The sequence below is a fragment of the Ixodes scapularis genome, unplaced genomic scaffold (genome assembly GCF_016920785.2).
Source record: "Ixodes scapularis isolate PalLabHiFi unplaced genomic scaffold, ASM1692078v2 PGA_scaffold6__148_contigs__length_123643588, whole genome shotgun sequence".
NCBI classification, from domain to species: Eukaryota; Metazoa; Arthropoda; class Arachnida; order Ixodida; family Ixodidae; genus Ixodes; species Ixodes scapularis.
Genome location: NW_024609881.1, coordinates 83,365,921 through 83,393,596, shown reverse-complemented (window position 1 = coordinate 83,393,596; position 27,676 = coordinate 83,365,921). Strand labels below are relative to the sequence as shown.

At 44.9% G+C, this 27,676-nt stretch overlaps 1 protein-coding gene across 1 annotated transcript in view; it reads right to left on the bottom strand.

Annotated features, from left to right (window-relative positions):
• Nucleotides 1–250: 250 nt before the first annotated feature.
• LOC8026242 (TOM1-like protein 2) overlaps nucleotides 251–27,676 on the bottom strand; it is a 48,768-nt gene continuing 21,342 nt past the window's right edge. The window contains exons 6-15 of the mRNA XM_040221585.2: nucleotides 21,513–21,791; nucleotides 20,305–20,383; nucleotides 19,745–19,872; nucleotides 17,979–18,051; nucleotides 16,526–16,637; nucleotides 13,732–13,813; nucleotides 10,368–10,391; nucleotides 8,080–8,130; nucleotides 6,640–6,682; nucleotides 251–5,435 (exon numbers count right to left, since the gene is read on the bottom strand). Coding sequence (XP_040077519.1) covers nucleotides 5,236–5,435; nucleotides 6,640–6,682; nucleotides 8,080–8,130; nucleotides 10,368–10,391; nucleotides 13,732–13,813; nucleotides 16,526–16,637; nucleotides 17,979–18,051; nucleotides 19,745–19,872; nucleotides 20,305–20,383; nucleotides 21,513–21,791 — 1,071 coding nt within the window. The 3' untranslated portion in view covers nucleotides 251–5,235. The remainder of the gene's footprint in view (nucleotides 5,436–6,639; nucleotides 6,683–8,079; nucleotides 8,131–10,367; nucleotides 10,392–13,731; nucleotides 13,814–16,525; nucleotides 16,638–17,978; nucleotides 18,052–19,744; nucleotides 19,873–20,304; nucleotides 20,384–21,512; nucleotides 21,792–27,676) is intronic.

Sequence of the window (27,676 nt, the reverse complement as noted above, 5' to 3'; positions counted from 1 at the left end):
CCGCCCACACAAAATAACAAGGAGAAAAAGCCAGTGTCGCCTTGTGACCTAAAATAAGCAACTTACGTCACCTGAAAAAAAGAGAAGTGCCTTGTTTTCTTTTAAACTTTTTGCTCATCGTCTCAGCTGTTGTTGTCTGACGATCGTTAGGCGTTACTCACACAATGAGTGGACAGTTTTCTACACTGAGAGCTATAATCACATATCTTCATACAAGAAAAAAAAGGGCAACAAAGAAATTCCATAGAGCTTAGAGTGTTCAAAGTTTATTATCTCCATCGACAAAGACAACTGAACAAAGAATGCTAGAGGCAGCTAATCTGGTAAATAACTTAAGAAAAAAAAAAAAAAAAAAAGAACATGCACACATGCAAGCCACCGATCCGAGGAAATAAATTCAGTAGAAGCGAATATGATGTCAACACCTCTTCCAATGATATGCAGCACTAAAAACATACACGCAAAAAATAGGCACCTAATACATAAAGACGGCAACCACCATTGCAAAAGAAGTACGGCGTCCAGAATCCGACATGCCCTACGATATGAAACCAATACTTATAATTTTCTCACTAAAATATCTTTCCCAAAAAGAGCACAAAGAAAGCAATAATGTAGCGGATTCTTCGACAGAAACATGCTGGAACACTATCATAACGGATAATATTAGGTTACTCTATATATATACACAATAGACATGTTTTAAGCTTTCCAAACAGGAACACTGCTACACGGGTATGAATGTCCTCGAAAAAAAATGCTCACTCTAAGCACAAGAGCATCGCTCCATTGCCAGCAACTGTACAACGTCTTCTCAAACACCCATGGCTCCACCATTTGAACTTCCAAACATGGACAACCTACCCAGAAACACTAGATGCCCCAACACTTGCTACGAAAACCCAGCCTAAACGCACACGAACCACAGCCATTCAGACCCATGCCGAGACAATTGTACACCTGCGCGTAGTATGTACACAACCATGAACTCGCGGCACCACAAACCGTCTGGCAACTAAAGACACAGCCATCCACCACGTCAATAAAAACACTTGCCGAGTTCCGGTTTTTAAAACAACAACGGAGATCGCACATGGCAATGTTTTTCCTCGCGCGCCGGAACTTTGGAATATGTACATTCCAAGTAATATAAGGTAGGCTCTCAAAGCTCATAGATGCTAATCTGAAGGATATAGATTAGCATTGTTTGAATGTGAGAGGAACTCCCAAAGGTAGTCCAAAAAAAAAAAAAAAAAAATAGATAGAAAGGTAATGTTTCCTTTTTCAAGTTATAGTCTTGCAAGCACCCTCAAAAGAGCAGGCCACCATGACGTGCCTCTAGTTGAAGAGGCATAAAAACAAGTGGAGCACGTTGGACAACATACACACCTGCAAACTAGAAAACAAAAGACATAAGTGTGCAGAATATAACAATCTCTATCCTTCAATGTAAAAAAAAAATTCTGTTATAAAGGTATGTTCAGGAGGCGAATAGGCAACTCTCGAATACATTTCACGAGCACAGCAATGCGCGGTCGTATCTATCGAAGTTCGAGTAGGCCAGCAACCAATATGTCCCCTCTGGTCATGCAACAATGCTCAGGATTCTTTAGAAGATAATTTAATAAAAATTAGGGAGGCAAAAAGGCCTGTACCAAAATACAAATTGATCAACTGGGCTCACTGCCATACCCTTCAGAAGAACTAAAGATTGAAGTTTAAGGAGCAGAGAAGTGTGCTGCAACAAAGTCATTCAGAAGGTTTGAGAGGATAGCAATGTTTAGTGACTACTGTTCACAAAGTGAAAAAAAAAAAGTCTTCATATTTTAATTATTATTACATTCTAAACTTTCTGAGAATCAAAACTCGCAAAGTGTTCTACAAAATTCAAATACAGCTCAAAACGCGAGTAAGTAAAGAAAGTCTGTACCACAACTCTAGAGGTTTGCATAAATTAGCCAAGTTAAACACCAATATTGGAGCACTTAAAAAATTCTTCAATGCTCTACTTTAAGAAAAAGTATAAAAGCATAAAAAATTGTTGTAGGAATGACATGAAGTTTTGTCATTCAAGCCTCATTTCAGCCGACTTGTAGCACCAAACACTTTCAAATTTAGCCGAAATGAGAAATGCATCACATACTCTGCACCCATGCTAGATAATCTGACAACCCTGGTTTTCCCTGTGAAACACCTTGTTAATGGTCTCAACAGGCTCCTATGGTGCCAGCCGTTGAACAACATTTACTAGTCAAAGGAACAGCATTGTCTGAATGTAAATCCAAAAGATTTGGATTAGCAATGCTTGAACACCGACAAAGCTCACTCTAGTGTTTGCAAACCAAAGTGGCCGCAGGATTGAATTTCGGGGAGGGGGGGGGGGGGGGGCGATTGACCTCTCTATGCCCCCCCCAGGTCAACTTTCCTTTAATGAAAATATTGATATACATTAGCCAAAAGTTTAGATTTTGGTGAGATAGCAAATATTGGATCAACAAAATAGATATGGGCACCGTTTCCGCCGTAACGCCCCCCCCCCACCTGCAAAATGCCTGCCTACCCCCCCCCCCCCAAGCCTGACCTACCTAAATCTGTTTGTGTGGCCGGAGCCTCGGCTAGCATAGAAATCTTGCAAGGTCATCCATTAACATGATAATAATTAATTCTTCAGAAAAGCAGGCCACAATTGACTAAAAACAAACGAACAGGCAACGTCTAGATCAGGGGTGGCCACGGTGACATCGGGTTACAGCCGCAGACAAAACTACAAAAGTTCAGAGAGCCGCAGGAAAAAAAAGGGGGGGGGGGGGGGGAGGGGGGTTACCTTTATCAAGAAACAATATGAAGGGAACAGTCCTTTTTAAAAGGGAGATGTATAATCCTCGACTACAACAAATAACACCGGGCAGCGGAGAGTTTCTTTAACCGCTAAGCAAAAATGAATGCATGGTTCGCTGGCCAACCACTACCCTTGATGCCCATTATGTGTATATGGTTCAAAATTATTTCTAAAACAATAAAGGAAACATGGTTACTAAACACATCTATGTATTAAAATGCAGTCCAGCTGTATGCACGTAGTGTAATACAAAACTGCCAAAACAGTGAATATATATATTTTTTTTAAATTAACTTTTTTTTGTTTTGGGGACATAGAACGGGAAGTGGGGCAAGCTTACCAGGGAGCCGCAGGGCGCACTTGGACCAGCGAAGAGCTGCATGCGGCTTTGCGAGCAGCAGTTTGGCCACCCCTGGCCCAGATACTATCAACTGCTTTGTAACTCTGCCACTTTCAAAATTAGAAAGACAATATGTGTAAATATATAAATAAGATATTCAAGAAACTTTTTTATTAGGAAATAAAGTTTGCAGCAAGGGTAACCAGTAAGAAAAAATGTTTCAGCAGTAAAAAAGACAAATAAAAAACCTTGTATGACAACTGTATGACGAAATTTGGCGCCCAACTTGGGGTTGCTCGACTTGCCACAAAAACTGAACGTTCGGCCACCGAAGCGAAATTCTTTGAACTCGCAATTTATCTTTCAGTTTGCAGACTGCGCATGCAGACGGGACCACTAAACCATTTTTTTTTACATAACTGACACTCCTAGCTTACAACCTGAACACCAATTAGTTAAAAAAAGTTAAGGAAATGGCAGCAAGCAGCTAACCAGCTAAAGGGAAATAGCTCAGCACGAGTCTTAGGGAGCTCAAGTGAGAGCCTCGGGTCATTAAGAGCAGCGTGGGGTTATCCAGCTCCTGACGTCGTGCCACTGCTAAATAACTTCAACACATGGTGTATCAAGCGCAAAGCGGTTAACAGAGGGCCCTGAAAAACATGCACACAACCGTAAACAAGGTACCCCGCTGCAAGCTTTCTTTGCCGTACGACATCCGACGCGCCATCACTCACGCTATGCTGAGCAACCACGCCACGTAATTGTTGTGCCACCCAAGCGCATGACAGTGATTGGCATGGAGGCATTTGAGAGCGACTCGCGTTTATTTGAGCCCCAGACGTTTCTAAAAGCGGCCTGCTCTCCTTGGATCGGCAGACTATGTCCCGGCAAAACGGAACGGGTTTTGGGAGAGAAAAAACAGACAGATGCGAGGACGACTTTCACTCATGTTGTCCGGGTTCGATTTGGGTGGTGCTCGACAACTGCTACCGCTACCCGCCCCTTCAAAACTCCAGTCTGGTACACCTTGTAGTCATGCAAGACCAACGAGCCTTTAGCAACTCATCTCGGTACCTTCCACCGGTGATCCCGACCGATTCGGGAAATGTTTCAGGGACGAACAAATAGAATACCAAATCCAGCTGCCCACAGCACTATAAGGTAACTCGGACAAGTAACAAGTAGCATGACCTTCCATACCTCCACATTCTTGCTTTAAATACTGTTGGGCAGCACCAGGTGGTGCGAGTACCAGAGGGAACAGAAAAGAGATTTGGTATTGGATAATTTTACGCTTCACATACTTGCAACACAAGATCCGTTGCACACTGCCTTCTTGACATAACGCACACTGGACTAAGCCAATCTCGTACCCAGATCCAAATTTGTCTCTGGTCACATTCAGCAACCAAGTGTACTCAGAAACCATAAATTCAATTACCCAATTAATTCAAGATGAGTGATGCCAGTCAGCAGACCAGCAAGCAAATACAATAGCCAGTTATCTGAACGAGTATCCATGGGTCTAGGGAGACTCCACGGTTCGAACTAACTATCGGGATCACTGAAGAACTTACCACAGGGGTGAATTTGAATGCTACTGGAGTTTATTAGCTGTATTACCCTTGAATTTTTGCCACCCCAAATTTAAAAGCTTTAGGACCAGAAACATTGACGCTGGGCAACGTTTATCGTTAGTAAGGAAGTCCCAAGAGGTAAGCAGAGTTAACTACGAGGGAAGTGAATTTTGCACGAAAACGGCCGGCGAGTTGGGTTAATGGATCACCAAGCAGGATCATCAAATTTCATCATCAGAATGCTGAGTTCTGTGAACAGCAGAGTGGGCTGTGCAGTACATGCAAAAGAATAACTTGTAGCCACTGGTGATGTGTGAGCTGGATCGTGCGTCGGAGCGCAGTACTGGACCGTGTGTACAGTCACCGGAAGAGTCACTAAAGGGCAAGTGGTCTACATTACTGGAACAGCAATAGCCCCTCTGGCAGCCGGCAGGTTCCCGAGAGACCACCCAAATGACCGGACGCGGCACGCGAACACTTTACAAGGCGAACAGGCTGTTTTCCGTCTTCTCGTCACGCTCCATACGGTTTCTAGATGGCGGTGGTGCGGGTGGCATGGCAGGACCGCCAATGGACACCGGTGCGGGGGTGGGTGGTCCGAGTGGTCCCGAAGTTGCAGACGCAGCCGGCGGAAGACGCTCCGCAGCGGCGGCCCGTTCCGCCAGGAACCGGTCGAACTCTGCTGGTTTCGGGGTCCCCGCAAAACAACAAATGAACAGGCGGCAATCAAAAATAAATGTAATATAAATGAAGTATGAAAACGAGAATGGACGCTTCCTCACTTTCTGTTTTGAAGTGCAGCTCTTAGGCGCCCGTTTCCGGCTTCAGCAGCGTCGCCGTCGCCGTAATTGTCAGGTCACGTAACCTCCGTGAGGTAACGTTACCCCGGTGATGTCCTGTGACCACCCATGAGATCACGAGGGCCACGTGACCTCACGGTTACGCAGATGACGACGCTGACGCCGCTCGGAGGGAGGAGCAGCAGGCAGGATGAGGAGGTGAGGAGGAGGAGGGGTATACCCTCCCCTCAGTACTCTTCCCTCCTCCTCCCCAAGATCTGCGCTCTAATTCGTTGTTACAGGGAGTTGTAAACAGCTTTAATTTTTTACCGGGGCTTTCAGCAGTGTTAATGGCAGTTGTTTTTGCAAAGAGCGGGAATACACTCTCTATTCAAACTAAAACAGACATTTCCTGACTTCGTCTGCTCAGAGACACACTTTTAGAGGCACTCCATTCAAGCCAAAAACAAGTTTTGTATTTCTTTATGGGGACATAACATGATTCTGACCAAAGCACTGCACCATAATAACCTGGTAACCCCGGTAAAAACAGTATTGAAAATACAGGGTTTAATCAATACCAGGGTTTGCTCTAAAATTGTTTGAAGAAATTGGTGCCTGATCATAGTGGTTTTAAATTTTTGTCAAGCGTATTTTAGAGGTGCATTTTAATTAGGGAAATATCAAGGCGTAGCTCCCATCCTGCGAAAAATGAGCCCACCCTTGTCATCGTCAACGTCAAATGCTCGAGCAGACAATCAAACTAACCGCGGGTTATGCTTTCGGCGGCATCTCCCATTAGGCGCAGCAAGCAGATGACAGCATCCTCTGCTTTTGAATGAGCGCACTGTTCATCTGACATGGCTGTCGGGTTCGAAAAGCCGCCGTAGATTGTTCAAAACAAGCCGCTATTCCTTTTCTGACCGAGGCAAGTTCGTTCATTGATATTTTCACTTCAAACTTCCACCACCTCGCTGCACTTCTGTAGTAAATCACTAGGCAATACATTGAGAAACAGAATTTCGCAGACCGTCTCAGGTGGCTTTGAAGCATTAGTGTACATGTGTCCATGAATAAGAGAATGACTTTCACGTCACAACTCACCGGTGCTGGTTATAGACTCTTGTCCTGTTGCTGGCTCAACAGGCTAGAAAAAAAACAACACAAAAAGCACAAGGTTAGGGCTTTATCATCTTAGTACTTCACTGTAAAACCTTATGATCAGCTTTATTCAGAGTTAGGCTTAGTTGGTTATGTTAGGCTTAGTTTCAGGCAAGTTAGGTTTAACTGAAGAGAAAATTATAGGGTAGTCATTCCAAACCCAAAACATTGTTATTGATTACGTAAATGTATAATATTAAAACAACAAGGATGCAGGAGAGTCAATTTTCTCCGAAGAATTGTGCTAGCAACGTTAGGCTTACCAATCGAGTTAAGGCAAACCATGAATCTGTTTACGCAATATACTGGGCGTCCATGAGAAAACCAAGCCCTGTTCTTCGCACCGCAAAAATAAACTAGACATTGCGCAGAGCTCAAACTCTCTCAAAACGTAGCCCCAGCCGTTCGAGCAAGATGCCAAAGTTTCAGCACCAACCATTATCTTATTCAAAAGTTATAAGCGAAGTTCTGAAAATTTTAACGGAAAAGCAGCGGCCGACGGAGCTCTCGAGTACATGGAGCTCTATGGCGATACAAACCGAAAACGGGCGAAAATGGGCCCCATTTTCCCATTGAAAATTTCAGAAAATTACTTATAACTTTTGAATAGTATAGCGGTTAGTGCCAAAACTTTGGTATCTTGATCGAATAGCTGGGGCTACATTCTGACGGAGTTTAAATTCTCAGCGATGTGTAGTTCATTTCTGGGGTGCGAAAAACAGGGTTTGATTTTCCCGCGAACGCCCAAAATAATTGATTCTGAACCCTACAAAGCCATCTTAAAAGTAAAAGAAATATGTGGGCAATTAAAACTACTATTAAAATAGCGGTCTGCATAAGCCTACTAAAACTTGGCAATTTTTTAGGTGGTACCACACAAAATGGATTAGATATATTGAAGAATTAAGGTTGAGCACAATATGTGCCAAAAAGGTTACTACATAACGTATTGAAATAACAACCTTCAAATAAAAAGCAAACTTTTAGCTACGGTAGTAGTATAGTAACAACTTCCTAAGCAAGCAACGCTTCATACATGGCAATAACACCTCAATATGTTTCCGTTCAGCCATCCAGATTATGCCTCTCTAAACTAGTAAAAACATGACCTGGCAACACTATAGGTGTGCCATGTGCAACCACATTGCACAAATTGCTGTGTTTAGTTCATAAAAGCAAAGATGTCTCTTTTGTTAAAACCTGCTCATTTTAGAAACATACTGAATTTCGTTATGACCGAACACATACTACCAAGACAAGCTCTTTTTAAGCTGGTGATATGCCAGGCTCCTATTACACAGGCAGAATGTCTGCAAACGCTAAATGACTTTGGTATGATAATGGCTAGGCTAGGCTAGGCTTGGCTAAGACTAGCCGACATACCTTCTCCTTCAACCACAGCTCCATTTCGTCAAAATCCCTCTCCCTATGAAACTGTGTAAGGAAAGAAAAAAGTGTAGAAGGAGAACCAAGGAATGAAACCAACACAACCAAAAAGGTAAAGACTCAAGGGCTGTGTCTGCAGGTTGGAAGAAACAAACAGAACACCCCAATTCAACCGCTGTTGGTCACAAGGAAGTTAAGTCTTCGGTTCTTAACCCTTTGTTGACGAATATTGCTTACAGGCAACAAACCACATTTTTTTTTTTTGTTTAATAGTTTTGGTTTCATTTTACATTTTTTTAATCTAGTAGTCTGGCAACACTCTTGAAGATCGAAAATACAGTGCCACCTAGAAAAAAGATATGCAAATAGTCAATGAAAAAAAAAAAAAAAGAAGTTTGGCGCACAAAAGTGTGGCGATTGAGAATGGCAGAAGGGGGAAAATATGGACAAGTGTTTTTCTCTTGACACTAATATTTTACGATAGGTGACCGTTTTACTTGAGGCTTTCATTTGTGCAGATATTATTGACCTATTATAGTGATCCATAGGATTATGCAAGGGAGCCACCCTCAAACTTTTGCCCGGTGTTGCCCACAGGCCACAAAGCTATAACTTACATTATATCGTCAATAAAGGGTTAAAGATAGTTTCGGCAAAGGATGAGACAGATTTTTTATTATTTTCAGTGCTAAAAAAGAAAAAGAATGACTGCTTTGTTGTACTCACATAAAACTGCAGTTTCTGTTTTCCTGTTTTTATTAGACTAACAGACAAATGTCAAATATAATTTTGATAAATAAAAGATATATACTGTAAGTCACTAGTGTTAATTAACATTTTTTTATCTGTCATTCTGTACATTAGTATTGTCATAGGGTTTGATGTAAATGTAGACAGCAATCACGGTAGTGCTGCCCATTTGTTGCATTCATACTGCGGCACCTCCGCTTGCTCGCTGGAGTCGCAATTTTTATTCTGACTTAATCACTTTAAAAAAGAAATGATATCCCAGAGTTAGATTTATGCAACGTAATCAAGTGGCTGGCATTTACACATATGATGATACTCCCAAGTGAGATAGTCCCCCCAGACAAGTTTGTTATAACAGATGTTTAATTGTTGTGAGTGGGGGTGTTATAAAATGGGCTGCCCTGCATCATCAACAGAACTCACGTTTCACTAGCATGCTTCTATAACTACACAAAAGTACAAGCATTCCAAAGGATAAGGTCAAACTTCAAACAAGGTGCCTAGGTCACTTTGTCGAGGCATGAGGCTGCAATCAGAGCAGGGATACACTTTCGAGATTACCCCTTTAGTGAAAACGTCAGCATCAAACTCGTCTATCACAGCGGCAGTCAAGGTAGAGTAACACTACCTGCTGCAGTGCACCCGCTGATCCCTTTCATAGGCAAAAAAAGCATTAATACAAGGTACTGATAGTTGTAAAGTTAGAGTTACTTGTGTGCTCAAAGTTTATATTCTGAGAAACTGACACTAGCAACCTAGTGTTGGTGCAGAGTTTGAGCATTTGAGTCACTGCAGATGTGTGTAAGCCGGCCCTCATGTCGGTGCCTTTGTTTATAAAAAAGATTGTGACATCTCAAAGAGTTACGTTTAAGCACCAAAGCGCTGCAATGTTTCAGCGATTCCAACAGCAGCTGTGTTGAACTGTCAACACTGCGAGTGCTGTTGCTAAAAAAAAAATGTCTTAGTCTAGTGACAGGCCACCAATCAACGTTACCAAAACTCCCTTGTAATCAACAGAAAATCAAGATTTATTTCACAAGTTTGTAAAGGTTTGTGGTTAATTTAAACAGTTAAAAAACAACCAAAACTGGAACTACTGTCCCGATGTCTCTCTACGGTCGTTCGAAAGATCGTCTTTTGAAAACGCGTCGTCTCAACACTCGGGTCGTGACCATATGCACATGGTCCCTCTAATCTCGTAAGCAGAAGAAAATTCTAGTTTGAAACCTGCGACTGAAGAACATTGGTCTCAATACTTAGTCAAAAAATATCCTGCCATTAAGGCATGCTCCATCCGGTCATTAAAAATTGCAGCGTGATACCTCGAGACACTGACCGATATCATCCACAGGAATCTCTGCAGCTTAGATATAACCTAATTGGCATTTCAATCGCTCCAAGACACAACAACTGGCAAACACTTGCAAAGAGTAATACAAAATAAATAAAACAAAGTACATTCTTTCAAATACAAATACAAAGAACATGAGTAGAAACAAACAGTAACTAGCAGACGATGGGCTGTTTTTGCTCACCTCGTGCAGTGCGTCCGCCTCAACCTTTCCGAGATGGAAGCAGTCCGCAAACACACGACAATGCAACGAAAAGCAATGTTGGACACCGGACGTGCGCAAAGCAGACGCCAGACATGCCGCGAGTTGCACCACGCCAAAAAAGACACACACCACTTCGCGCCTAACACCAGGCAGCAGGCCACGAAACGACAAAACAAAAACGACGGCAAGCAACGCAGCTTGGGCTTATACTCTGTTTCAGCATAGCTTGGCAAAGAGTGATCGGGGCAATGACCAATCAGAGCGACGGAGTGGAGCACGTGACGGGCTTTCTGCAATTAGACTAGAGTCCAAGTGATACTCGCGGCTCCGCGATCGGCGTGTGCCTGCCCCCCCTCCCCTTTCCCAGCGAGGTCAAAAGGAAATACAGTTGTAGAAGGAGAGACGGCTTGCATTTTGGCAATCATGCCACCATACATACTGCTGCGGCACTCTTCTCGACAATGAGGGCGGTAAAATCAAAGCAGCGTGTGACCCTCATGAAAACATTCCTAGCCGAGTTGCTCAAAACTGCAACGACGTCACGCGAGTCAAACTTCCAAGTGTTTGTTTTATGAATGAGGACTCAGAATGAAGAAACATAATAAGCTATTGCCTTATGAGTGGAACTTAAAAGCACCTATCAACAACTAAAAATAAAAAATAAAAAAAAACTGCCACTTTACTTTTTTATTGAAGCTCTTCACTTAAAATGGTTCTTTTATGGCTCTTTGCTAGTCATGTTTGAATAGGAGAAATTGAGCTCAAAGCGAACAGTGGTTTGGGCTGAATATTTTTTAATTGTATATAGAATAGTTTCTCCAAGCCTTTCACTACCGTGCACCACGCTTAAATGAAACTTCGGCTGAACTCGTGATGGTCGTTTCCAACCTTCAACTTGTCCAGTTCTAAGCTCAGTTAATTTCAGTATCACTATATTTATGAACCGTGGCATGAAAACGACTACTGTCGCAGCCTATCCTGATCGAGGGGATATTTAGATATGCTTGCTATATGCAAATCTTCCTTCTTCAATTTCAAATTTGACAAAAAACAACAACAAAGCAAGCACGAACGATGGACGTGAGCTGTAAAGGTGTTGCTGCCTAACAGATACTCCGAGTCGCATGATCACGGTGGGTTAGCCCCGTTGAGTCCGCTTCTCACCGATCACCCGTGCACTGCGGGGGAGCAATACCTGCGGAGCTCGCGGTCTTTGTAAGCGTTGCTTTCCCGCTGTGCATAGCTCCACGGTGAGAAGCACAATCAATGGGGCTAACTCGCCATGATCAACACCCTGAAAGGTAGTACGACGAATATCGCGGTTCATCTCGAAGCGAATACCGAATAGCGTATTATACGAAACTACTATTCGAAAACTTGAATATTCACATAACACTACCTTTTGCGTAAGTCTGCCTGACCATTCCTGCTATACACCGTCACGTGCCTCACTTCGGCACACTAATCGGCACCCTGGGTCCGCAGCTTTCGCCGTTCGCCAAGTCACGGTGAAAAGGAGCAGAGACGCCCCTTCAACGCTTTCAAAGGTAAACATGAGGAGTTGTCTAGAGTGTCTGTTTCGAATAGGCTTCTGAATTCCGATGCTTACACGTATTTTCCGATTACTTTACTTAAATTTGCACGCATAGTCCGAAGACAACAGACGTCCAGAATCTTTCAGGGCTGCGCAAACGTCGCTTCAAATTGAACAGTGCAGTGCCGTCGCTAGCTTCAACGCCGCAAAGAGGGCCAGTACATGGTGGCTTTTCCTTGCATTGTGAAGGTTAAGCATGATGCAGCGCTATTCGATTATAACGGCTATGTTTGCGCACGTCTGGAAGTTTTAAATGGTAAAGGGGCACTGAAGTGGATTCTGAGATTGTCTATTTAAGGTCGCAACTCAATCTCGAAGCACCCTGAAAAACTCAAAATTACACTCGTGGGTGGTCGATTTCCCTATTAAATACCTAATCAAAGCTTATCACACGCCCCTCTTTCAGCGTCTTGCAGCAGACACACGACAGAGCCATTGAATGGCATTTTTGAATAATCAATTGCTGTATTATGTCTCCTACAACCTAAGATTTTATGTTTTTCTGTCAAAATAGGATGCACAACATGATTAAAAAGAGTAATATTAGTAGTGTTTACAATCTCCACGCTATTAATTATTTTCACTAGTCAAATTTTATGGAGGTCTTGGGGAGCAAAGGTGGCCCCCCCCCCCCCCCCCCCCCCAAAAAAAAACAAAAAAAACAACAACAACAAACAAACATCGTGCCCATGTTTTTCTGATGCTGCAAGTTTACTAGGATGCCTTTCCGTCAAGAACTGGCCCCTTTTATAGACTAAAGCCCAAGAAACAATATGTCATCAAAAACAAGCTTCTACAGAAAGCACTTCAGTGTCTCGGCAACAGTGGCATGCCAGTGAGCGTGGCAATGTGTCGTAAGCCCCAAGAAAAGAAGATTGTATGATTCACAATATGCTATAAGCCCTACTACTTGTGCACCGCAAATTTCTAATGGGGTCCTCTGAACGTATGTGTCAAAGGTGGCACGTTACAAAGTGTGACTCATCCAAGAGGATTGCAGGCTAGAAATAGTTGTGTGGCAGAGCCTTGTAAAGTGCAACAGTATTAAGAGGAGCTCGCCAGTAAGGGGAGCAAATCAAACCAATTTAAATCAACTTTCGACGGGGTTCACTTGTTTTCAGAAGGGTTCTGCTAAGATAAATGATCAAGACACCAGTATGTAAGATCTGCATACAAGATTGTCATTAAGGTGTTCCACTGCACAACTGCTACATAAAATTCACGCAAATTCAACTAGCGGCCAAACCAGGCTTTGCCCAAACCGGTCAACCGCCTTGCTAACCGGACGCTCATTTAAGTTGTCGTCATCGCACCTATCTCGTGCTCAGATAACACGCATGAGATTCGCTCGTATTATCTCTTAATAACCTACTCATCCCCTGTACACTGTAATCAATTCTATCTTTGCGGGCTCGATATTTCGCAAGCTTTGCAAAGTTGAAGTCTCAGGAATATTTCGCGGGCACTAAACTTTGCGATTGGCAGCACTATGCTACATATTCATTAATGTGGGGTAACATACTACTTGCACTATCAATTTTTCGTAATATTTTTCAAGTGTCGCAAAGTTTGTGAAAATAAGGTCCTCGCGAAAGTGAGGTCATTTACAGTAATTCATAAGGATCTGGTATAGGAACAGCTTCGTCGCCCGTTTACTGCCTCATTACTTCGACGCGACTGCATGGATGCACCTGGACATGCGGTAATAACCCCCACACGGAGGATGAATCGACGGAGTCGAACCCTCACCTTCTGCCCCCTGACTTGGGCGAGCGCACCGAGCGAAACTCCGAGCTGGTCGACGCTGGTGTTGTCGGCGTACGAACTTCCCCTGCGGAAATGATGAAGGGGACCTTTGACGTTGAAGAAAGACGCCGCCATGTTTCGAGGACTAGCTAGCGTGGCGAGGCCCTTAATCTTCCGGCGTTTATTCAAGAGGGAAATGTGCGGACGTCTTTCGGTTTGTCGGTGAACGAATCTAATTTAAAAGCTATGAGCATTTAAATTAAACTAAGACTGGACAACACAAATGACACCCTTTGTTGTCCAGTCTCTTCTTTTGTCCTCGTCTCATGCGCTACCATGTTTTTTAATACCCAGTACTGACTCGCCCAACAGTCCACACTAAGAGTCCGAGTCTAACAGAAGAGGGTTTCTACAAAAACAATCTTAACTAAAAAAAAAAAAAAAAAAAAAAAAAAAAACTGAGTTTCTTTTTTTTTTTTTTATTTTAATGATTCTGTATTTTTAAAACCTACAAATGTTTATCAGTGTTTGTCGGTTTTTAGCGACTTCGTAATTTGAATGCCGGCAGATGTTTCTTGCCATTTTTCTATAGCCTATGAATGAGCCATGACCACTACTAAATGCTGGTTCCCACACTGCAGCGAAGTGGTTAATTTGGCTAGTTGGTTTATAGTTTAAAAAATATAAAAATGGCTGGGCAATTGTGTTGCACGTGAAATATGTGGTCTCAGTCCAATTCCTCTGGGACCGAGGTTTCAGTCTGATTCCTCTGGGACTAACGTCTACACTCTCTTCATAGGCCAGTTTAACAACTGGCGTAACGTGTAACACTCTATAGCAATTCCTAGTATGGAAATACCGGCGCTAACCCTGCTTTTTAACCCCCTGCACTCTTCCGGAACCCTCCATATATCTGCAGACGTTTCTCCGACGACATCCGACCAGTCGGGCAGGCGAGCGGTGGTGCATGAATGATTGTGCAATCACCAGCCAAACAACGTCGAGCTAGGGGGTGCGACATCATCATCTGGCTCAGCCAGTCGGCATCGAGGTAATCGGCAGCTTCGCTTTTCTGCTTCACAAATTACCCCCCCCCCTCCCTCCCCCCCTCCCTCCCTCCCCTCCCTCCCTCCCTCCCTCCCTCCCTCCCTCCCCTCCCCCCCCTCCCCCCTCCTCCTCCTCCTCCTCCTCCTCTCCCCCCCCCCCCCCCCCCCCCCCCTCTGAGGAGACAATGCACGTCACACGTAAATACAAAGTAAAAAATACACTGCACCTGAGCGTGATTGAGTGCAGTTTGTTACCTTGCAACTGCCTGACACAATGGTGCCGTATGCTCAGTGTCCCTGGAATGCTTCCGACTTGTGTATAACACAAGCCGCAGAAACCACGCTCCGTGTGTCGTTTGCGAAATATTTTTTAATCTTTTTATTCTCTATGGTATCCTATACCCAACATTTTATTTTACTTACTTTTGTTTCATTGCCTAATATTTATTTTACTTCTTATTCATTTGTTTTTGTTTATTATTTACCTACTTTTATTCTGTTAACTCATTCCTTCTCTTCTCCTCTTCGTCGGAAACCTGCCATTGTCGTCGGCACTTTTGCGCTCAAGTAAAAACATTGACTGATCCACACCAACTGCACTATTACAATATAGACCACTTACAACGTAACCGCTTATAGCTCAGGACCGGGTATATCGCGGCTTTTCTAAACCACCGGTTCGCCTCCCATAGAACTCCATGTAATTACATACTGCTTAAAATGCAGGCGCACGAAGGGAAATACCGGTTATAGTGCGGTTCCTGCAACAGCCCGGTGACCGCGCCGACTGACCGGCGCAGCGAGCACGCTTCCCTGTGCAACACTAGATAACGGCGCAAGCCGCAAGCGGCAATTGCGGGGCAAGGAGGTTGCTCAAAGAAGCGGGGAGAAGCGAAGAGAGAGGCTTCAGTTGCCATAGCGACGGAGGGACGCATGCACGTGCCGTTCACATATGTGCGTACCTCCGCTGCATTGGAAACAACCGCAACGGCAACGACAGACCAATCACAGGTCGAGAAGAAGTGTTCGCGCGCGTTACATGCCGGTCGCGGGCCGGCTGCTTCTATCCGCAAACATGGCGTCGGTTGTGATCGTCGACGTAGACTGCCTGGTGGAAGCTCATCGTTCCACGTAAAAGCGCTATCCTTGACTGAATTTTCTCAAACTAAGCTTTATTTTTCATCTAACATAAAATAAATTCTTTTACAAAGGTAAGTAGTCTGATGGCATGTATTTTGGTCTGAAAAATTGATGTTTCGGTTATAGCGTGGTACCGCTTATAGTGCGGATTTTCGCGACTCCTGCGACATATGTTATATGCGGTCTACACTGTAGCTCGCATCCGACTGCCATTGATAGCATCGACCCGTGTTTGAGCCCTGCCGGGGCTTGAACCTCATAAACTTTATACGTAATTTTAATATGCGTAACACTTTCCAGCGGGTCACTCCTCCACGACGCATGCCCACGACTGTTTTCTTGCAGAAAACGTCGCACGACGTTCGTAACGCATATCTTGCGTTAGTACATGAGCGAACGCGAATGTCGCCATCGTCACGGCACCCCAACTCCCGGCTGCCTAAGCGTCCGCGGACTGTCGATATTTAAAGAGCAACCGGCGACGGCACGACGCTCGTAAGACGTCCCAGGGCGGAAAATTGGGGACCACTTTCTGGAACGCGACAAACACACCAATTCGAGGCACCACAGTAACACCAATGTCTGTGCATGTAGAAGAGGAGACGGCATACCCGGCCTTGCCCGGCTCGAGACCGACGTGCCGCGACTGCGCAAACATGTCAAACTCGTCGCCCGAGGGTTTGGCCGCCGGGTTTGAACCTGTGCTTGCAGTCACGCCCAGGGCTGTGGCAGAGGAGAGAAGGTACTTCAGTGACAAAGTGAGGGGTTTCATTTCACCACAACTGCAACTCTCGAGTTTCCCTCACTTCTTACAAACCATTCCGGCCAAAATTTCTCAACTTTTCCAGATTTAATGACTGTTACGCTAAAACTTACGACATGTTGAATTTTTGGGGGCTAGTCTCCAAAGGGGAGAACGTTTACATAGGAATTAGTTTGCTTCTGCTTGAAATGGAGCTCGACCGGCAACCTCTAGGCAACTGGTGGCAGCCGAAAAAAATCGGCCCGGTCCGGGATCAGATTTCGGGACCTCTCCAAGACTGGCGGGGTGTTCTACCGTCTGAGCTAACCATGAGCTGGCAACCGGCAGAGCAAGCAGATGTGAACGGCTGCCACCAGTCTTGATCGCAACCACGGCAAGGATGACCTCTTAAGTGTCCTAGTGGATTTTATCAGCGGCCATCAGTCACCTGGAGGGTGCAAGTTGCGTTCCATATCAGGTGGAACCCAATTTATTCTCTAAAACTCCCACGCTAAGTGATCATAGTTTTTCCAAAGATTTCCCGAACTGTAGAGCCAAAATTTTACCACAATTAAAAGTCCAACATGTCTTTACACACTATAGTTATATAAACAGCCGAACCTCGGAGCAGTAAGCTTAAAGGAGTCAAAACATTGCACTTTTGGGACTCCATTTTTTTATAAAAACCAAAATAATGCCAACGGCATTACTAACGATGAAACAATACGTAGAATACATCAAGTTACTGTAAGTAATTGACATTACCACCTCACTGGTTTCGGTTTCGATAGCTGGAAGGGGGTATGCTGTTGGGATTACATTACACATCAGAGGGTGCAACTCGGACGGCGATCACGAAGCACGAAGAGCTGTAGTGTGGAGGAGGCTCTGTCGTCTGTTCCCATTCTAGGATGTGGAGTCTGCATGTACAGCGCCATATTTTTTTCGAGCAGATGCGATCGCCCCCCATGACTGTTTTTTTCTGGTTTGCAATGTCATCCAGAGATCCCACCTTGCAGTGGGCAAAACCGAAACCAATAATTCAATAACAAATTATACACATCGCCTGGCACATTTTCGTAAAGCACACAATCCAAAGGCCATTTTCTGCAAGTTATGCACGCTCATCTACTCATCGTCCTGATCTAACAATTTCACGAACAGTAAATAGCACTTAGGAATGCGGACAATCTACAGCCTTCACGCAGGTCCGACGGCAGATAAACAAACAACGCACATTCAGGCCGTTCGCAGAGACGCCAAAGTGAAATGCTCGATAACACTGGCGATCTTCTCAGAGGACGTTAAAGTGACGCTCTCACCAAGCTTCTGGAAGTCGTCGGTGACTTCCGGCTCGCCCAAGTCGATCAGCGGACCCACGTTGGCACCGGCACCCTTGCGGTCAACGAGAAGATGCGAATCACCAACATGGAGTCACCGTTCCTCTCAAAATTCCGCACTTTCTCCCCAACGCTACTTCATGTTCCGTTAGATATGCCGGCCTTGCGACAATGGTTAATTAAGGTGGCCTTTTTCTCATCGTACTTCTGTCGCATGCTTTAGGACACCTGCTTTCCTGTTCCGTCGGTTCCTCGTTTGCCGCTTCTGCTGCGGACCTATATAAAGATGTTTTCCGAGTCTCCTGGATGACGCACACATTCCCTGTGGTTGTCGACGGATTGAGAACTTGCACTGGAGGCAGGTCCTAATGCCCCGCCTCCAGTGCAAGCTTCCTAACCTTCGATAACGCTTCGAGCACGCGAGCACAGCCTAAGGACGAAGAAGGGGAACGAGCACTTGCGGGAGTCTGGGCATCCAAAAGGGACGCCCTGCTGTTCGCCCGGCTGTCTGCAACTACAGAGGTTCGGGTACCTAATGTCCGCATCACGTTTCTGTTTTACGTCCCGATAAACGCGCACATTTTGTTTAACACCGACAAGAGACGAGACCTAACCTGCAAGAAAAAAATTACAGGGGGATGCTTAAGCTTCATCTTTAAGAGTGGAACGCAATAGCTAAACATATAAACCCCGCCCGTCCCCAAGTCGTGCAAGCGTGTCCGCGTGGCCCGGTCAGTAGCGTGTCTGGCTCGCAACCGAAGGCTTGTGGGTTCGAATCCCGCCTAAAATTCTCAAAATTCTTTCTTTAAGGCAAATTAGTTACTTTATCAAATGAAATCATTTGAATCATGCGACGACCTTTAATTCACATTACACGTCATTTTTCATTTATTTCATTCCACGCATGATGTCACATTTAACGTGAGCGCTGTGGGTTGTTTCAAATTCCTGCGCGAGGTTGTGTGGCTGTCAGGTTATGACCCTATCAACCAATCAGGATTTTTTCGTCCCGTCAACGCCGGCTTTACTGTGATACGAGCTGATCGCTTTAAAATAAACCTAAAATTTGAAGGGATACAATCTCCAAAAAACATGCAACCCTAACTATGAGCCAGTGACTCGATGCCACTCGGTTCCCAGTAGTGTTTGTGACCAGGGTGGCCAGGTTGGGCTACAAATAGCGCAATTGGCCCACTTGTAGTTGGCGAGAAAATATGGTGGTCAGCTATTTGGCCGTTTTTGGGCTATTTCATACCAGAGATTCAAACAATTTCAAAGCACTTGGTTTCGCAGCCTTTACACAATATTTTTGAGCAAGGTAAAACACAAAGACCAACTCAAGAAGGTGGAAAGAAAACTATCCAAATCACAAGCTGGAAAATTCTTTTAGTTTGCCCTCAATGATGTTGGCCGCGGAGACGCAAACAGTTTATCTGAAGCACTACCCTCAATTTTTTGGCTCATTTTAACTGCTGTGATGTACCCACACTACGCCACTGTTTCTAGAAACTAGTAATGCTTGGTCTTCTTTTTTGCGTTTTGTAAATACAGGTGTTATGCCATGTATTATGCCATCAGCATATCAAAGAAGTGTTTCAGATACGTTGTACAAAGTTTTAAATTTTGGGCTATTTTTATAGCCTGACATTTCGCTACTTTTGGGCTACACTATCTGACGAAAATTCGGCGGGTCAATCTGCGAGCCCCTGGCAACCCTGTATGCGACGCCATCGGAAGTGACAACATACCTCGGTTGGCACTGGTGCCGCTGGTCCTTCTTTCACCTGGCCGGTGACGATGGCAGTCCTGCGCTTCTCGAACCGCTCGTACCGGAGGAACAGGTTGTTCAGGTCGTCGTTCAGCCGCAGCAGCTCTCCTGGGAACCGCCGAGGAACCAAACGTAGAAAGGCCGAAAAGGACGCACTGTCATGTCGCCTAGTTCGACAACCACTGCTTCTCAAGAACGTAAACGACAAGACGCAAAGACAGCGCAAAAAATTAGATGCATCTTAAGCCTAGGGACAAAGTTGGGAGGCACAGGATGCCCGGAGTGTTCTGAGCTGTGCTGGACGCGTACCGCCGAGCGTGAACTATTTCGTTAGTTTCTTAACGTCTGCACGGTTTCTTTCATTTTAAATTTCAACCTCACATTTTCTGGGGCGGAAAGCTAGTTCGGTTTCCCCCTCCCCTGAACTGTGAGGCTTTTAAATGCAGCCTATAGAGTGCAAGGTGAGGAAATTGCAAGATTATTTGTGCTGCTGAAAGAAAAAGAAAAGTCTTTCAGCACACCGATGAAGACGCCACTCACCGGTCACCTCCTCGTTGGCCACTTTGTCTACGAGATCGACCACCCTCGTCTGCATCGCGTGACAAGTCTTCTGTAACTCCTGCACCGCACCCAGACAAAAGAAACAGGGTCAAGACACCACGAGGTAAACCTACGACTTGCGCCCTAGTAACGCAGCGAATTAAGTGTGACAACATTTCTGGATCCCTGTAAGAAAAAGGGAAATGAATGAATCAACGCGGTAAAGAACTTCTCAAAATGGCAACCAACATTTTGTGTTCTAGCTTGTGTTTCCCATGCACTTCTGAGCATTCCTAAAGCAAATCTATTATGCTCTTTAGCATTCTTGTTTTTTCTTTATGAAGGCAAAAACTGCGCCTGATGGTGCTGTCCGGGTAGTGCCCTATTTCATTGTGGCAAGCTCTCCTCAGCTCGCGGCTCTGGCTCAGCGAGATGGAGTCACACCGCAACACAGTAGTGATTATCGGCATTCATGAAATGCCCTCTCCCAAAAAGAAAAAGACCACGGAACAATATAATTTCTCGCCCCAAGACGGCAAACATTGGGCCGAAACGCGCGTTGCGACCTAAGGCAGACCACTTCCGTAAGAACGGGTCAGAGCAGGATCCCCCACAGTGATATGCAAAGTGCTTCTTCAACAATCCAGAAACTACACAAGTCCCTTGTTTTAAGAACTAGCTATTATGCCATGAAAGTATAATCTATTCATGATAAGAACAATAATGATTCTCCTGAATAATTACAAAATGAAAGCTAATAGCTTACTTTTTGTTTAATATGTGTCACAAAGCTCACTTAATCTGACACAAACAAAACAAATGAGAAAAAGAAACAACAAATTCAATAAGGCACAACTAGATTGCCCCCCCCCCCCCCCCCCCCCCCTTCCCTCAACGAACAAAAAAAAAAAGTATTTTAAGGTTCGTTGCTCGGCTAGTTGGTTCACCTTAGCTAAGCATATAAAATAGCGCAAAAAAAACAGGGACACCAAGTAAACAGGACAAGCACTATCCTGTTTACTTCGTGTCCTGGTCTTTTTTTTTGTGCTCTTTTATATGTTTAACCAAAAAAATGTCTCTTAATGCCACTGCTGTTGAAACTCAATCATTTTCCCAAGGGCTGTCACAAATTCGAGCGTTTCCAGGGCCCTCAAGTATGCCAGTTTCACCTCCAAGGGCTCTGAAACGCGCTTTCGGGGACCCATCACCTGCAGCAGCTCCCAGTCGCTGTGCTGCTCCTGCCCCGGCACCAGCTCCGAGAGCATCTCTCCGAAGACGGTCATGTTGCGCTGCACCACCTCCAGCTCCCGCTTCAGCTTCTCCAGCTGCTCGGGACCCAGGGTGACGGGGCTCGGGGGCAGCGACCCCACCTGCACCATCCCGGCGGCCTGCTGTGGCAGGGGGCGCACGGGGCCCCCCGCCGGAGCCATCGCCACCCCACGCACGCCGGGCAGTGTCGACGGGGGCGCTGCGGTCAACGGCACGCTCTGTAAACGGCAACGGGTTCCGTGAGTGAGCAACCGCGAAGCAGTCTTTTTACGGCGGCAGCTGTTAGTGGCCCGTTCCCCGGTTTCGCGAAGGCGTTAGCGTAAACCAAAGTTTTCCCGCTAAATTTGGCGGGAAAATTAATGTTGCGTGACCTGACGTCTTGGGACCTACAGACAGATTGAGGTTTTCCACTAAATCTAGCGAAAAAATTTACATCACATGACCTATGCACTAACTCAGTTTCCCTGCTAAATTTGGCGGGAAAACAGATGACGACCTTGTCGCCGCCGTCTAAATGCATCACATCGTCGAGCAATTTTAGTAACTTCAGGTAGCTCTTCGGAGTAGAAACTTTATGCTTGGAAAGCACAGAACGGATCAATTAAGCAACAAGTGATGTGTGGATGCGACAAGTGATGCGGCGCAACTGTGGTCGGGGACACGCCCTGCGGCGAGAGACGGAGTCGACGGGCGACTGCGAGACGGCTTTATGAACTCCGGCTAACGAGTGTCAAAACACGCGCTTCACGTTCGGACAAAGTCGAAGAGGGTAAGTGAGTAAAAAGTGATGTGAAAAAACTGACGGAAACGTATCTGATCACCGATGTCATGCTTGGGATCAGCGATGCGATACACGTGGTCGGCGACATAGGTGATCACCGAAGTGATGCACGTGATCAGTGATGCGACATGTGAGATCAGTAGGGTTCCGTGTTTCCTCAATTCGGATTTTTCTGAAAAACCCTGAATTTCGAGGTCACAATGGCAGAATAAAAAGCAATGAAAAGCAGAAAAAGACAGTGTTTTACGAACAAAATTTGCGAGAGCAGAGGGTCGGCGGTCCTGAGGAGTGACCATTTTAGTTTCTTTTGAAGTCTCGGACTATTGACAAAAAAAGTGTACTGTTTATCTCGTCAAGGTTCGTTCAGAACAACAGGTCATCATACTTCTGGGTCACGGCAAAAGCCACTGTTCTGGTTTCCATCTGGACCATACCATTTGCACTTCTTAGAGGGAAGAGGGGTTGGGTTTTTATGACAGTGAAAGCTACAAACCAGTAGATATCATAGGAGGGGTCAGGGCAGCTGGAGCTTCTATGCTTCCCACCAAATATGTCCACCGGTGTTTAGTAATTTCAAAGAGTTGACGTTAATTGAAGCAATACTTTTTGCAGATTTTTCGTGGGACAGTTAGTAGAGTAAAAGCTTGTTAATTCGAATTGCATGGGGATGCAAAAAGAATTTGAATTAAACAAAATTCTAACTATCGAAAAAAAACGAAAAAAAAGGGCCGCTTCTGCAGAGGAAACGGTCGGAATGGCAGACCTTTATTATCGAAAGTAGTCAGTGATCCTCATCTGCTTTTTTTCTTGGAAAGTTATGGTCATTAGCTTATTTTCAAGGGAACGCACCAAGCGCAAGGCATCTTCTTCGCCCTCTTCAAAGCTGAAGAAAAGACGCACCACGTTCAATGCGTCCATGACCTCCGGCACGGATGGCCGAATCGGAGTTTCTTTCCCCCCCCACTTCTTCCTCCTCGTCATCGACTTCGTTCTCCGCTTCCGCGACGGGTTCGCCAACTACTTGAGCGATGATGTCTTCGTCTGTCATATCGCCACAGATCACCGCACTACTGTCTGCATCGACGTAATCGGCAAAACTCACGTCCTGCAGCAGATCACACATGCCCTCAAAAACAACCTCACACTCTCCGGTGTCACCGCCAGCCGCCTCCGTACCCAAGACACTAAAGCCACAGTGACGGAAACAGTTCGCAATTTTTGCGGCGGTGACTTGGTCCCATGCGTGAACCAGCATGTGCATGGCAGTGAGGAGTGTCCCGTTATAAGTCTGGTTCCCTTTGGCCGCACAAAGAACCATTCGTTCCAGCATGTGACGTTTGTAGAAGGACTTGATGTTCTTGATCACACCCTGGTCCATCGGCTGGAGTGCTGCAGTCGTGTTTGGTGGAAGAAACACGAGTTTAATCGCCTTCAGCTCCACGTCGACCTTGTGCGCTGAGCAGTTGTCTACAATAAGCAGAACCTGTCGGTTGCTCAATTCGAACTTTCTGTCGAGCTTCTTAAGCCACTTCTTAAACAACTCGCCAGTCATCCACGCCTTTCTGTTGGCTTCGTAGTCCGTTGGCAGTGTGCGAATGTTCTTGAAACACCGAGGCTTCATAGACTTTCCTATTACGAGCAGGGTTAACTTCTCTGTTCCAGTCATGTTTGTCACGACCAAGACGGTGACACGCTCTTTACTTCGCTCCCCTCCTGCGCAGTTCTCTCCTTTGTACGTGATCGTTTTGTCCGGCAAGAGTTTAAAAAATAGAGCGGTCTCATCCGCGTTGAAAATGTCCCGCGGCGTGTAGCTCTCCAGGTAGCCCTGCAGGGATCCATTTCGCCACATTGCACAAGTTTCCATGCTCACGTCTTTACCTTCACCAGACACGATACGGAAGATGAGGTCGTGCCTCTGACAGAAGCGATGGAACCATCCCTCAAATGCGGCGAAGTCGTGGTATTTCAAATGTAGTGCGAACTCGGCTGCCTTCGCCATGATGATGGGGCTGCTGAGAGGAAGATCTTGGCTTCTCATCTCTTTAACCCACGTGATGAGCGCCTTCTCCAAATCCAGGTGTTTGGCAGAACGAAGTCTTTCTCTGCCATGGGGAAAAAACTTCAGCTTCATAGGCGTCCTCGATTGTTTTCCTGTTGCGGACGTACAGTAAAACCTCGTTATAACAAACTTGAAGGAGTGATCGTAATTATTTCGTTACAACCATTAGTTTGTTATAGCCAATGTCCATTTCTTCCCTATTAGCATGCAAGGGGAATTATGATTGCTTTGTTATATCCATTAGTTTGTTATATCCCATTTTGTTATAACGAGGTTTTACTGTATGTTGACAACGTACTCCTCGAGATCTCGTGCTTCTTGACAATCTCGACCTTGCTTGCTTTTCCTGCGTCTACTTCACGCAAAATCTCCACTTTATCTCTGGGCGTTTTGGCGTAATACTTTCCTTGGGCCAGTATACCCGGTGACGACATTGCGGTCTTAAAGCGCGTAGCACGTAGCCCGGTCGTACGGCCAGTATGGCCAACACCATCAGCTAAGTCACCAGCACAAATGGATCGGCGATCGCGCAACGGCTCAAACACAGTAGGCCCGGATCAACGAGGCACGGAAACAGAACCGCAGAACTGGTAATGCGGAGAACAAAGGGACGTGAAGGGCTTCGAAAAGCGCGAAAGAAACCACTCTGAGCGCCCCTATTGGTCTCTCGAACGCCTGGCGATGTTGTTCCAAATATCCATGTGTGCATCCCTATTGGCCTGCAGTGGATACCCGCGACACTCTCGTGTTTCCTGCAACGCGCCTGCCGCAGTTCAGAACGCGCGGCGACGCAGCTCCCACCGCGCCGCCTGTTGCTTGAGCGAAAAAGCTCCACGCATGGCAGCGCGCAGTTTGAATTATCGGTGCCGGGAACGATTCGAGCGTGAATTAACGGGCTGTTTTACACATGTACCTCTACGCAGCGTGACCGGACCATGGCGACTGGTTTCAATTATCCGAAAGTTTGAATTAATGAGTTGTGAATTAACGAGCTTTCACTGTAATGTCGATGGGAAGGGCGCCAATGCGAAATGCAGCCGTGTAAATATCATGTGATACAGGTGAGTTATGAATTAAGGGTATGTTTGTGTCCAGATATTCGTCACTTTTATTTTTAATTAAACAAATCAGAAACACAGTAAAATTAAACTCAGAATTTCAAAGAATTGGGAATCTGAACAAAATAAACTCCGATAAACTCCGAATTATCAGCAAAAAATAACTCCGAGAAACACCTCCAAATTTCGCAAAAGATACACTCCGAAAACACAGAATTGGTGATTAGTGATGTGATACATGGGGTAAGTGATATATGTGATCAGTGATGTGATGTCTGTGATCAGTGATATGATGCATAACATAAAAGATGTGATGCATCTAATAAGTGATGTGATGTGAGTGTGGTCAGCGGCGTACTCAGCGGACAGCGACGGGATCGATGAGCAACCGCGAGTTCATTTCAACTTCGGCTAATGTGCACTCCATGTTCGAAAAGCGTGGAAAAGGATAAGTGAGTAATAAGTGACGCACGTAGATGTAATAAGTGAGGCGATGCAAGAGTGATTAGTGGCCCGAATTTACAGCAAGCGATGGGACAATCGGCAACCGTGGGGCAATCTCTTCTAGTTTAGGCTAACAGCAGTCCAAGATGCAGACTTCACTTTCAGAAAGCATGTGGCAGGATAAGTAATAAGTGACATACATGTGACACGAGTGATAAGTGATGTGGTGCGAGTAAAAGGTGACATGATCTACAAGAGAAGTGATCTAAGTAACAAGTCACGTGATGAGATGGTAAGTAACAAGTGGATAAATACGTTGCGTGGAATTGATACGCTCCTTTCCTCCCCGTCAGCCACTTCTCCGAGCACGCGAATGCAATGCAATGAAGCTTACGTGCCGGTGCTGAACGGTGAAGCCAACCCTACCTTCTGGCCCCCGAGTTTTCTAAAGATTAACTCCGGCTAATGAATAAGCGCTCGCTCGGCAATTCATGTTAAGGCCACGGTCCCACTGAATGTGGCAGTTTAGGTACTTTTTGGCAGGTCATTACTCATCTCCTTTTGAATACTGTTTTGTGGGATTGATGTCATTCGAGAGGCAATGCAATCCTCTTTCATTTGATATTATGTATGTGTTGGTTTTTACTGCTCATGCGAATTTGTGGCGTTGCGAATATGATGGCGCGGACCCTCACTTGCTCCGCTAGTTCATGTTTTATGAACGATCCATTAAAGATAGCACGGTTCCAATATAGCAGTTTTGTTAAGATGATGTCGGAGCAGAATGTAACGATACACTTTGTTGCTATTTGCACTACTTTGTTTTTTTCATCCCTCCAAATATTGCCCTAAAATTGAAATTTTTCAGCACAAATATGTTTTTAATGACACGCGCTAGGGCAATGAAATTAGCTACAGATGTAGTGCTTATAATTGGTTATACCCAGAAAAAAATTTAATGTTGTGTAAAATTTCTTTGTTTAGATATTTTATATCAAACGTAGCACTTTTTTATGCTTCGAGTCATGGTACTTCAAATGCCGCTGAGGAAATAATTAAACTATGATAAAATCTTTTATAAAATTTAGAGCTACAATGGTTGCCCAAGAGGTGGACGATGGCTTTTTTTCATTTCCCAAGTCATAACGCTCCAGGAGCGTTTCAAACTTACCTGTTTTGACGCATATATTTTTTAGACATCAAATAGATTTATTGGCATCTAATAACATTTATTGTTCGGAATAGATATACATTGCGATGTATTAAATTTTCACAATGATATTGCTCTGGTTTCTTAATAGGTGTAGAGCCTAGACAATTTTAAAAACAATTAAAAACTGTTTGGGTGTTTTGTTGCGCTACCTGGCGGATGGCAGACAAACTGCTGATTTCTATTGTTCAAAAAATTTCCGAGGGTGGCGTTGGCGTCTGTATCATCATCAATCTCCGTGTATTTTTACCCTCACATTTAAAAAATATATTGGAAGATTTACTATCGATAACTGAATGGTTTAAGTACTGGGTCAGGCTAATAAATCTAAGACAAATAATTACACAAGCCTAGCGTGATATAATGTGTCAACTATTCGATAAGATTGAAATCAATAAACAATGAAGACGAAGAGGAAAAGAATACACCCGAGTTCACTTTATGCCTAGAGTAACTAAATGAGCTTTAAAGTATCGGCCCTCCGTTCCCCAAAATTGTTTTGGGCGCCGCCATTTTGGGTCTTGCTCAGAGCAAACGCAACTGCCGATCAT